Source organism: Carassius gibelio, chromosome B1 (assembly GCF_023724105.1).
Source record: "Carassius gibelio isolate Cgi1373 ecotype wild population from Czech Republic chromosome B1, carGib1.2-hapl.c, whole genome shotgun sequence".
NCBI classification, from domain to species: domain Eukaryota; kingdom Metazoa; phylum Chordata; class Actinopteri; order Cypriniformes; family Cyprinidae; genus Carassius; species Carassius gibelio.
In genome coordinates, this window is record NC_068396.1 from 34,606,632 (window position 1) to 34,619,812 (window position 13,181).

Consider the following 13,181-nt stretch of genomic DNA (forward strand, 5'->3'; position numbering starts at 1 on the left):
GTCCTTTGCTGGTTTATGCTGGTCATGTGCATGTCATCCCAGCATAAAAAAAAAATAAAAAAAATAAAATTCAATAGGTAACAAGTACATTTTTGACACATTTCATGAGAATAGAGTCCTGGACCTATGATGTCACTTTGCAGGCAAAAACCCGGAAGAGAGTTAGCATTTTAGCACTTCCAGTTCCATAGAGAGTCAATTGGTTTTTTGAATGGGATTTTGGTTAAATCCCTAAAATAAGGCCCGTGATTCACACAGGTTCAACTTTCACGTTTTATTCTACAACATAAAACACACCAGTTACACCCCAGTTGTGATTTTTTTAACTGTTATGTTTCTTAAAAAAGACTGTTGCCAACAAGTTGCTAAATGGGACAGTGGCTGCTGTCAGAAATGAAAGGTCATCATGCCAAACAGTTCTTAATTTACCGTGTTTTCCCCACTGGGCAAAGTTACGTCCAGTGGATGTCATTTTATGTCTTTGCTGACATTGAAAAGACGTCCACTGAGGAGCCAGAATGAAAGTTTATATGACGTCTCTTTTTTGACGTCTTCTATACGTCGGATTTAGACGTTCACAGAATCTCCTTACAAGGTTAAAAACTAGTTCAAAAGTGGTCAGTGGACATATTTTCAACATCATTTAAGGTTCATTTAGGCATAATTTATACTGTTTCTGGACCAAATCAACACTCTCGGGATTTAGACTAGTGTTGTTTCAATGTAATTTTCAGACACTGTGTTTGTCCTAAAATCAAAAAAATAAAATAATATTTATGATAAAAGATGATTGATCCTCCTCTGCTGAGATCTTCAGAGATTTAATGTCTTTGATTTGCAGTTGATTTTACCACATGCTCAATCGTCAGTTATTTCATTATTTCATAAATATTATTTTATTTTCTTGATTTTAGGATGAACACAGTGTCTGGAATTACACTGATATAACATGACTCTAAATCTAATGCATCCTGAGAGTGTTGATTTGATCCAGAAAAAGTATAAGTTATGTCTAAATTAACCTTAAATGATGTTGAAAATATTTCTACTGAACACTTTTGAACTAGTTTTTAACCTTGTAAGCAGGTTCTGTGAACGTCTAAATCGGACGTACAGAAGACGTCAACAATAGACGTCATAAAAACTTTCATCCTGGCTCCTCAGGGGACGTCTTTTCAACGTCAGCAAAGACATAAAAAGACGTCCACTGGACGTAACTTTGCCCAGTGGGGAAGACCAATCTGTACTGTTGCTTTTCCTGGAGAGAAGTGGGTTCTTCGCAGCCCTTCTTGACACCAGGCACCCTCCAAAAGTCTTGGCCTCACTTTCCATGCAGATCACATGCACTCACACCTGCCTTCACTTGGAAATTCATCATAATGCACAATGTACTGTTTAACTTACATTAACAAACATGTTTCTTGGATCCATTTTTTCTTTGCAGATGACATGACATGTTCAAAACAAAACACAACATCCTCAATGGTTTGCTCTTCGGTAGATCAGATGTTTGAGAGGTAAACAGGCTTACATTTCAAGACACTGTCTGTATTTGTGTCTTCATAGTGCTTTATTTGTTTTTATACATTTGTACTCTTGACACACAAAATGAATTGGTTTGAGCTGTTGACATCCCAAAAACCAACATAAGACTCATTTCTGTTCATGACACATGCAAAGCTGGAGGCCATGTGATCTGTTATTAGCTCTTAAGCTTTTCACTAGAACACATTCAAGACCAAAACCCATCGAGGACAAACAGCAATTACCCAAAAACATACAATGAGAACAAACTATATTTTCTACAGAATATACAGTGAAACTGTCTAAACATCTAAACAGCACTGAAAATAACATTTCTGAAGCCGGAACTCTCTTCTTATTAAGTTTCTTTCTTTAAAGGGCTCATGACATGGACTTTTTTATTATTTTTAATATGTTCCTTGAGGTTTGCTTATAATGACACAACAAATAAATAAGTAAATAAATAAATGATATGTGAAAAAAAAATATTATTTTCAACCCTTATTCTGAACTTCTCTCAGAAACGTCTCACTTACATTTGTAACCCTCTTTCCTTGAAAAGGGGACATAGACATCATGTCAGTAATGACAGGCGCATTGGGGTCTCACTTTGAGAAACCAATCCAACTTAAGTGTAAAATAAATGAGCCAATGCACAGCTGCCACTGATCATAGCGCGAGTATGAATGCATTGGCCTAGTTAGGTTATTGCTGCCGATCAGCTGTGGTGACGTCCCCGGTCCCACCTTCATGTTATGAGGGTTACATACGTAACCGAGATGTTCCCTTTCAGTCAGTCACTCTCAACGCCATGTCGGTAATGACTGACGAATTGGGATCCCTACCAAAATGTCATGGATGCTGCCTCTTCTAGTGTCCTGTGCAAGTCTCCTGTGCCCCTTTTCTTCATAGGCTGGGGCTTGCAACCAGAGGTGGACAAAGTAAACCACTCCACTACTTGAGTGAAAGTACAGACGCTGATGGTCAAATATTACTCCATCGCAAGTGAAAGTTGTTTTTAAAAGCTCTTCCTTTGAACATGAACTGCATTACTGGTCAGATGCTCGCGAAGATGTGTTTCTGCATCAACATCTTGAACAGAAACCGATGAAGGGTCCGGTTATAATCTGTAATGCAATAAGTTACAGGAATAGATTCAAACTCCGGTCAGCTGCTCCTAAAGCTTTACATAACATTTTTCAGTGACATGAACAGAATGTTTGTTCCAAATTCTCTGGTATTTACTATGTACTTTGTTAAGTATTGCTACTCCTTTCAGAAAATTCCCATTTGAAAGTAAAATTTACATAATGTTTGCAGAATGATAACATGGAAAGAAGTTCCCTTATTGTTCATAAAACCTATAGAGAAAGAGACATTTTGGAAATTCAGAGGACATATTTTGTTAGGGTTTGCTATCATAATATATTTGTCTGGCTCTACTGGACTATCTGAGTGCAAGCTGTCAGGCTGTTTGAGAGGCAATCTACACTTTGAATTTAATTTGATTAATTAATATAAATAAAACAGTTGTGGCCATTTTGTCCTTTGTTATAATTGATGGTGTATGACTTAGTGTGTAAATAATGTTTGGCTGCAGAATGGGTTATTTACCAGAATCTAATATTTAATTTTGCATCCCCTCTCTCTCTCTCTCTCTGTAAACATACATTACAGATAACATGATCATGCAGCTAGACATCTAGTGCTTACATTTACATGAAGATGCAGAGGAGGCGCCTGTCAATCTGACAGATATATAAAGAGTGTTTTTATCAAACAGAACAACACAAGAGGCACAACACAAATGGTCAGTTACTTTACAGAAAATTAACTTGATCTTTCAGGAAATAGACATAACAGAAACATGATTGTTATTTTTGTCAAGGTAAAACAGATCTCTGCTGTGATCTGCTGTGGGAAAGATTGAGAAGATGGCAGTAAGTTTATACTAACTCTACATTCCTAGAGATGTTTTCAGCATTTTTTTTAATTTAATCTCTTTATCTTTCTGTCTCATATAGATGATGGTGTTTTTGGTGGCTCTTCTTCCGGCTGTACTGGGCAGTGACTGTAAATTCATGCCATTCGACTGTTCTGACATTTTTAACTCAGGACAAAAAATCAGTGGGATTTATCCCATCTATCCAGCGGGCGACGCTCCTCTCTGGGTTTACTGTGAGATGATCTCAGATGGGAAAGTTGAAGACAATGGAGGATGGACGGTATTAATGTGACTATAAATCATTAACACACATCAGAACATAGATTATAAATAATATCTTCTGTATAAACCCATCACAGGTGATTCAGAGGAGAATGGACGGCAGTGTGAACTTCTATCGGCCGTGGGATCAGTACAAGAGAGGATTTGGGAATGTGGAAAGTGAATACTGGCTGGGTAAGATCTCACAGTGTGTGTGTGTGTGTGTTTGTGTGGATGTTCATGTCCCGTGTTTGGTTGAATGTGTTCTTCATGTGGGTGTGTGTGATCAGGGCTGGAGAACATGAACCAGCTGACACGCAACAGGAAGTACACGCTGAGAGTGGATCTGGAGGACTTTGAAGGAAATCAAGTTTTTGCGGTGTACTCCTCTTTCTCTGTGGGTCCTGAAGCTGATGGGTATCGACTGCATGTTTCAGGATTCATAGATGGCGGAGCAGGTAGGTGTTACAGTTTTGATCTGTTTTGGTCCTTCTTGCTGATCTTTGTCTGCTGCCGTCTCTGTTGCCTGCTTTGTTTGGTTCGACCTGTGACTGTTATTAAAGACTATTTTGGATCTTTACCTTTTTCAACATCATTGTCTTTACAAGCATTATTGTGACAGAACAAATTAAATTGGAGATTGCCTGAATAAATATGGCCCCAATGTGAAATCATTACAACCCCAACTGGGCCACAATCTTTATTTGACAAAGAAGAAGTGTATGTGAAGAAGTTAATTGGTGCCAGCCACCTCGTCATCTGAAATAACATTACCCTCATGGAGGGGTTCAGGGTCTGATCTGGCAGCAAGATCTGGTTTGTGACGCCCCAGGTAAAGTCCTACTGGATGCTGCTAAATACTTTCTTTGAGGAAAAGCCTGAGATTCTGGCTGACCAGATGTGTGAGCCTGCCACAACATCCCTGCCTGTGATAAACGACAGACAGACGAAATCCTCAACATATGTACAAACGACAAGCTCATTCTGAAATCTGAATAAAGATTTATGCCTTTTATTCACATACCTTAATTTGCCTTGCACAGTCAGTTTATGTAATTTCACATTATATATCAGAATATTGCAGGTAGAAGTAGAAATTAATTTACATAAAAATACCATGCAATCTAATCCCGTGCGACTGATACGCTTTAAATCGGGTGATGTGGGTCAATGTTTTGGCTGTCAGTCATTGTCTGTAGTTTAGAACGCAATGAGCATCCAGTCATTATATACATCAGTGGATAACCTGAAAATAAATAGCAGCTGAATATAGTACTTTGGGCTCTGTTGTTAATTTTAACCTCTAATATTACAGTAATGTACCAAATTAGAGAGTTCCTTATATAGTAGAATATCAGAGTTTTTTTTTTTTTTTATTATTTCTATTTTTAAAAAAAATCAGAAATAGATGTCATTCTAAATAATCAGAAATGTATTATTATGAATGGTCAATATGTCATGAATAAGTGAATAAGTCACAAGATCTCAATGTGCTGAGTGATGCTCTTCCTCTGCAGGTGAATCTTTGTTGTACCATGACGGAGAGAAGTTCTCCACCTTTGACAAGGACCAAGATTCCTATGAACATAACTGTGCCGGTCTGCATCTCGGCGCATTTTGGTACAAAAACTGTCACGGCACAAACCCTAACGGTGTGTATTTATGGGGAAAAACTCCAAATACAAACTTTTTTGCCATTGGAGATGTTTGGCAAAGTTGGAAGGGGCTTGATGTCGGTCTGAAATCCATCCGCATGAAGATCAAACGTGTGTTTTAGAAACATCAGTGTTTTCAGAAACCAATGTCTGATATTATTTTCATCATTTGATAGATGTGAAGGTTTAGCTTTTACTTTATCTTTGTTTTTGATCGTTTGATTTACTATTGTATAAATGTAGCAAACCTTCAAATAAATTTCAACTGCATTGAAAGCATTATGTCTATATGTCAGATGTGATCTCATCAGAAATCAATCATTTTATGAACAATAAATCATAACATAAGTGAAACAAATGCTTAAATAAAATAAAGTTGATAAATCATTAAATAAGTGAAGTAAATAAATTAACAATTTATCATTAAAAAGTGAAATACATTAGATAAATCAATTTTCTTGCCACACTGAGACAATGAGAATGAACAGAGATTTAGATGATGATGTTTGATTGTTTCATTTCACACGCTAGCATCAAGCTGCTTAGTATCTGCTTTAGTTGGACTCTTAACCCTTGACTTTTTAGACATTATATTTTTTGGGCTGCTGTAACTGTGTTTGTAAAGCACATTTGATAACACAATCACCACCCAGATTCAATACGCAGTTTCTGTGGGGAGCTACTTATCTAAAGTTTTTTAATTATAAAAGGTATTTAATGATGCAACATATGCCAGCAGTTTAATAATTTATGAAAAGCATTACAAGTCACAAGCATTTTGAACTGCTGTGTCATTTAAAAACAGAGAAACATAAAAAATCAGTGTAGGAATCTCAACAATGGTGACAATTAAAAGCTCCATGCTGCAATGCATGCTGGGTACCTAGTCTCTGTACAGTGAGTGCACTTTGACCTCACATTAGTATGAGCACACATTGAGTGCAGTGTGAGGTTACACTTTTAGCTCACAGTGACCTCACATTGTGACCTCATCACAAGTATCCTGGGAGCTCATGGTGACATCACTGTGAGAGCAAAGTGTTGACAGGTAGGTAACTGATTCGTCCAGGAATCGTAAAATCTAAATGTAAAAAATGCTATAAAAAAAAAAAAAAAAAAAAAAAAACGAAGGGGATCTTGATCTATCACCTTACTCTCTGTGTGGATGTGCATCCATGTTCATGCTTGCAGTGTGATCACCATATTTACACAGAAAAAACATTGTAATTTCTGATTGGCTGGTAGGTGTTATGTAACTCTGTACGATTCTGAGACAGATATGACCTCGACAGATAACTTCCCCAACCTTGTTTATTAATTTCCCTTCCATTGAGGAGTTATAATGAGTTTTCACTGTTATACACTCAGGGGCACTATTACACATCTTCTGAACGAGTACAAGACCTCCCAAACAAAAACACACGTGAAAAGGATGGTAAACATTAATCTCTTATGTAAACAGATGCATATGAAAAATAATGTGATTATCAGCAATAGACAGCATATAAATGAAAACAGCATAATGTTACAGAGTACAATGTTGATCCAGGAAGTGGTATATATATCTGTGCTAGCTTTGGAGGTGTTGATGGAAGCGATTTACAGGATTTATGCTTTGATATTCATACTGAATATTATCCAGATGTAGTTTTTGATAACAATTAGATTTTTTTTCAGCTTTTTGCTCAAAATTATGGATTATTTATGAAACCTACCTATATTCTAGTGTTGATAAAAAAATTAAAAAATAAAAAATATTTTTTTGTTTAAATCTGATCATTATTTTAGTGTATTACATACAGCAAAATATACTGGAGAACATCAAATTTGACTGAAAATCATCAAAATTGCTGGCGGTGGCTGCAAACTGTTTTTAAAAAAATGCTGACGGGGAAAGAGTTAATTGTTTAAATAGCGGGACAAGCTATCACTTACTTCTCAGCGTGGCCTGAGAGCGTGTGAACTCGACATGCGTGTGCCTCACTGTGGACGAGTAAGACTTGAGAGCCATGCTAACATCCTGTTGCTGCACCGGAAAAACTGAACAAGGTTATCTTTCCCTCAAAAAACACACTTTTTTTGGTGACGTTGTTGATTTTGTAATATAGAAACAAGATGACAACTCTTGGAGCAAATCCAGAGGCCTATTTCAGAAAGAAGGTTAAATGAAAACTCTGACTATGTTAACCCTGAAAAGAGGGAAACTTCAGGAAAGTGCTGCTCACGTGGCCAGTCACATGATTGTCTGCTGTAAATAAAATAAATTTTTATTTACAAATTTGTTGTTATTATTGTGTACAGTGTATTTAAAAATACTTATTGGTAAGTAAAATGTATTATTATTATTCCAAGGATATTTTATAATATATAATCATATTTATTATTTGATTATTCAAATCTCCTGTTTAAAAAATAGCAAATAGACCTCTGTGTTTGTCTAATAAAAGTAGCATTTCTGACGGGGATCTTTACGAGGGTGGTGAGAGAAAAGCACCAAGATCCTGGATTCGGACGGCATTAAAAACACCAACTGTAAATGGTGAAAATCACTTACATCCCCCTAATGAACAATTACAATCTGAATAGGGCTATTCACAGTAACTTTTTGTGAATGCTTCATCCTGCATTCATCACAAGGAGAAAAACTAAGTGAAATCATTCTGATGCACTGTGTAATATAAAGCAGCATAATGGACTGTTTTTGAAGATTTAATAGCTGAAGTGAATGACTCCTGAAGTCTCAAGGTACAGTAGCTTCTCTGTTAGATGGCTGGAGCGGTGTAATTTGCTGCTCTCTGCTGTAGTTCAGCTGTCACTACAACAGCTTTCTACTGACAGCCCTAATATGCCATGCAATGAGATATTGGTACCATACTCTCAAGAACTACAACTGTGTCACCTAGATATCAGAGTGGGCAGATAGCTGGTCCACTGATCAAAAAATAGGTGCATGTATTCTACTATGGAACAGTAATATAGTAATAATTTACTACTTTTCCCTTTTTTTTCCCCTGATTAATTGGAATATGAATAAAAATATGAAAAAAGCTAAACAGAAACAAAACCATAAACTTTGCAATAAGTCCAAACATCCATTTAATATATATTATTTCCTGAATATTACTGATGAGCTGATCAAAAAGTAGGCTACTCTTCACATGTATTTTTTTTTACTGCTATATAGTGTAGTAATATAGAAATAATTTAGTACTTTCTCCTTAGAATGAAGATAAAAAGACACACACACACAATTTTTTTTTTGCAAATAAATTCAAACATCAATTCAATATCTAATATTTCCTGAATATTATGAAATCGTAGATGACCGCCCCTGGTGACATCATAATATGCAAATTAGATGAGTATATTTACACCCCACATAAACTTTTGGTCATGCCCAACATTTGTCTAACTGACAGTAGATCTCTATCTTTAAGCCCTTTCAAGCCACATGCTTTTGAAATCTTGATGTCAAAATACAGCATTTTTTCCAAAAGGCCCTGGCGCCTAAAGGGTTAATGTTTTATTAATCAGTCTGTACAGTCCCTCCCAACATCATAATCTGGAGTAGTCTGATTGTTGTGTGTACAGAATGATGAGTCACTCCTGAAATGATGACTTAACAATGGTAACATTCTGAACTGAATGATAAAACTATTAAAATCACAAACACTTATGACCAGAAATACTGAAATATTGTGACCCCAGCTTGATGGAGTTGAGCTATCTTCAAAAGCGCATAATCAACAATGAATAAATGTTTAGATCAAATTAATCAGATCTGAGCTAATCGTTGTCTGATTTTCTAGTCCGTTCCGAGCTACTTTATTCATTTAACCTGCTTCGCCGGATGACTTATATTACCACATAAAACCAATGTAGTGAATGTTTATCTATTATACATGGGGAAAAGAAACCATGTCTTGTGCAGTGCAAACTACACAGCAAAAAATACAGAGTGAAATTAACTCTGCTCAGAGTAAATGTGAGACCACACTCAAGAGTGTGAAAGTGTTAAAATAGGAGTGTTAAATTAACACTGAATCTGAGTTAAAGTTAATGAGATAATTAAGTGATTCATTGAGGGATGATTGACCATTATTGACGAGAATCAACAAAGATGAAAATCACTATTTTTATGTCACCATTATAGTGGTCAGTGTTTTGTTCAGCTCTTGAGCCTTACATTTTTAAACTCAGATTTGGTTTGGCTGTTATAACTGAATTATAACAAATAGACGAGAGAAAATCAAAACATGGGCATTTGATCTGAATCACCAAACTCAAATAAAGCCTAAACAGATTTGATTGACCTCATTGATTATAACAACCCTGTGATTGTATGGTAACTAGTGGTGGCAAAATGAGGCTTCCTGAACCACTGAGACCTCGCAGCCCATTGCTTCACCAAAAGGTTCATTACTCGAGGCTTCATTTATTATTGCTCACTAGTGACACCTAGCTACTGTGCAAAGAAATAACAGACCAATAAAAAAATACTGAATCAACGTATTCAACGAATACGAATCCTCCTTTTGGACAGAACCTCTCCAGCCTTGGAAAAGATCCTTTCGCATTGGAACAGAGGAACGCAGGGCCAGCTGTTATAAATGAGGATACAGATGTTTATGTTGAGCCCAATATACTAGTGGATCCTCAGATCTTGTGAGATTCACTTTGGATAAATATTGATTTGATTTGATTGATAAAGATTGTTAGTAGTCTGTGCATGCTCGTGCAGTGCTCGATGATGCATGAGCATGGAGGAGGTGTTATTGTTGTATGTCAGCTCCTTTAGGCACAGCAAACATTTCACCTAGAAACATAAACGAATAGACATGAAATATAATAAAGCCTTATAGTGAGTATTATTATTAGATCAAGACAGTAAAACAATAATAATACACATACCTTAATGTGACCAACCATTAAAAAAAACTCCCAGACAGGGGAGGATTTCCTTTTTCTTGCTGGCTCCATTACAAGGAAAAAGGAAGAGTTCACAAAAAGCAAACAAATCCAAAAGGGCAATCCAAATCAAAAAGCAGTCCAGTCCAAATCCAAAAAACCAAAGCAATCCAAAAAATCTTATCTAATTAATATAACAATTCTATAACATAACTACTTTAATTAATAATAACAATATACTATACCTAATATAACCTGATATAATCTAATATTATACAGCCCTAACACATATATGACACAATAACGATTACGACACAACTATCTAACTCTAACTTTGACTCTCTCTACTACAACTGATTCATCTACACCTGAAAACACTCACATGGTGGCATGAGTTTCGAACCCCCTTTATCCGGAACCGACACTCAGACCGAACCGATGACGTGTCCACACAAACCGAGGCCTCGTTTGTCATCAGTCACGTGTTCTCCATGTCAACAACACAAGCCTCGAATCGCGGCTTTATCTGGCACGCCCCTTTTTTCTCGACACAAGCTCCGACGCCTCGGTTCAAATGTCACATCACTAATGGTAACTGTTAATTAAAATGATTTCTTGAAAGTTGTTCTGATAATAAAAAAAAGCTTGTTTTAGGCACACACATACATCCAATATTTGTGTATGAAACTCAAATTTGTGTATGACAAACAGCATTTTCAGAAAAACAGAACAACTATAAACATTGGAAAACAAACTACTAAAAGTAACATAAAAAAAAAAAATAGAATAGTAAGAATAAAGGAAATTACTGAAACAATCCAGCTAATAATTTAATCATGCCACAATGCATCATGGGAGCCATGGATGAATTTTGATAGGTGGCATCCAAAATGCACTGCAACATGCTTTTTGGATTTTCACCATTGTTGAGATTCATAGGTTGATTCTTGATGTTTGCATGTCTGACTGAGAGGTTTTTGGTGCTGGAAAAAACTTTGTTGAAGACTCATAGAGCTGCAATAATCAACAATGTAACTTTAACTCAGAAAGAAAAATGGGCTTTGCTTGTCCATCAGATTTATAACTCAGTTATAACAGCCAATTAAAATCTGACTTTAACATTTTAGGGGTCAAGAGCCCAACTAAAGCAAACACTGACCGCTATAAAGGTGACACCATTAAAATAGTGATTTTCATCTTTGTTGATTCTGTGTGTTAACATCAGCTCTCGTCAATAATGGTCAATCATCACTCAATGAATCACTTAATTATCTCATTAACTTTAACTGTGCTTCAGTGTTAATTTAACACTCCTATTTTAACACTTTCACACTCTTGAGTGTGGTCTCACATGTACTCCCAGCAGAGTTAATTTCACTCAGATTTCTTTGCTGATGGAAGAAAACTTTCTTGAATATTGTTAATTAATAATAATTTATAACAAATTATGTGTTTTGGTAAACACTATTACAGGAACCTAAAACTTACTAAGCCAAGAGTCAAACTACCCAACTAAAGCAAACACTGATCACAGTAATGGTGATCAAACATTTTCAAATAAAACATTAACATTTAAACCTCTGTTAATTCTCAAAAATAATAATAAATGAATAGTTTGTGAGAGTGATTGAACTCTAGACATTCAGTGAAAGTGTTCTTTGATAATGTACATGTTATTTGCTCTCTTTCTGTAGCTGATTTTATGTCACAGTAACTTTAAATGTTTCAACATTTTATATAAAGTCAGTCGTATTAAAATATGTTATGTCATGAGGCTCATATCTGTTACTTAAATAAACAGACAGGTTTTTATGCATAGTTAACAAATTACATTATTAGGCTACATTGACCATTGCATATTATCGTTATTAAAATAGTCTATGGTGAGAATCGAGATATTTCATGATACAGTTTATGCATCTGGGAACTGGGAATGTTTCTAATAATAAAAAAAATAAAATAATAATGCTTAATAATTATTTGCCAATATGATGTTGTGGCTGCTGTGTGTCACATGATCAACATAGATCAACATGTTGGAGTGATTTCTGAAGGATTATGTGACACTGAAGACTGGAATAAAGGCTGATGAAATATACATATACACACATATATTTTATCTATATATCGAAATAAAAATAGAGCATAGATATTCAGTATATGACCCAAAGAAATTAACTACGTGAGCAGTTTTTTTAATCCGATACTTTGTTTTACTGTTACTCATGTAACTATTCAGACTAGAACTTATTTTAACACAGTTTTCGGGTACTCTGCCCATCTCTGTAGTTACAATAATCAAATAAAAACTAACATTAAAAAGAGTCATACTGAATAACTATTGATCACCATAATGGTGAAGTCAAACCAAACTATTATTTTCAATAAACCATCAACAGGTATGTTAATCTCAATAGGAACTTTTTTAATTTATGACAGAAATAAAGTCAACCTTGTTTATAAGTGAAGCGGGTAATGCTGTCATCTAACAAAAGTTGGGTTTTCACTTTCAACCAACATTTGACTTTTGAGCTATGTCAGTACACATCTAGTGTGATGGGAAGCTTTATCAGAATGTTAGAGAATAATGTTTTATCAATGTTATCAATATACATTTTTAGAATGTTTTTAGAGAATGTTATCCTAACTTATAGCAGAACATTTTGGGAACTAAAATAAAACTTGCTGTTGAAAAATTCCCAGAACATGAAAAACTCCTAGGTTGGTCAGCTGTTAATCTCGTCAAACAGCACCTGTTCTTCACTCGTGTAACTCAACCTGTTTCCCTGTCAAGCCTTACTTCATGTAAACCACAGAAGTTTTTTTTTTTCTGAACATAAACACACCTTACAGTTGAACCTGCTAAGGGGCATTGGTGTGTTTTACGT

General features: G+C 35.5%; 1 protein-coding gene across 1 annotated transcript; it reads left to right on the forward strand.

The window, feature by feature from the left end:
- The first annotated feature begins 3,548 nt into the window (after positions 1-3,548).
- Positions 3,549-5,537, forward strand: LOC127949564 (microfibril-associated glycoprotein 4-like). Its single transcript, XM_052547018.1, has 4 exons — positions 3,549-3,749; positions 3,829-3,925; positions 4,021-4,188; positions 5,248-5,537. The coding sequence occupies exons 1-4, from the start codon at positions 3,549-3,551 to the stop codon at positions 5,505-5,507; spliced, it is 726 nt and encodes a 241-aa protein (XP_052402978.1). The 3' UTR covers positions 5,508-5,537.
- The last annotated feature ends 7,644 nt before the right edge of the window (positions 5,538-13,181 follow it).

Excerpts from the sequence above, each read along its gene's own strand:
- LOC127949564 (XM_052547018.1), top strand. The coding sequence starts at position 3,549 with ATGATGGTGTTTTTGGTGGCTCTTCTTCCGGCTGTACTGGGCAGTGAC. Across the intron at positions 3,750-3,828 it reads AAGACAATGGAGGATGGACG|GTGATTCAGAGGAGAATGGA; the intron begins GTATTAATGTGA and ends AACCCATCACAG. Across the intron at positions 3,926-4,020 it reads GGAAAGTGAATACTGGCTGG|GGCTGGAGAACATGAACCAG; the intron begins GTAAGATCTCAC and ends GTGTGTGATCAG.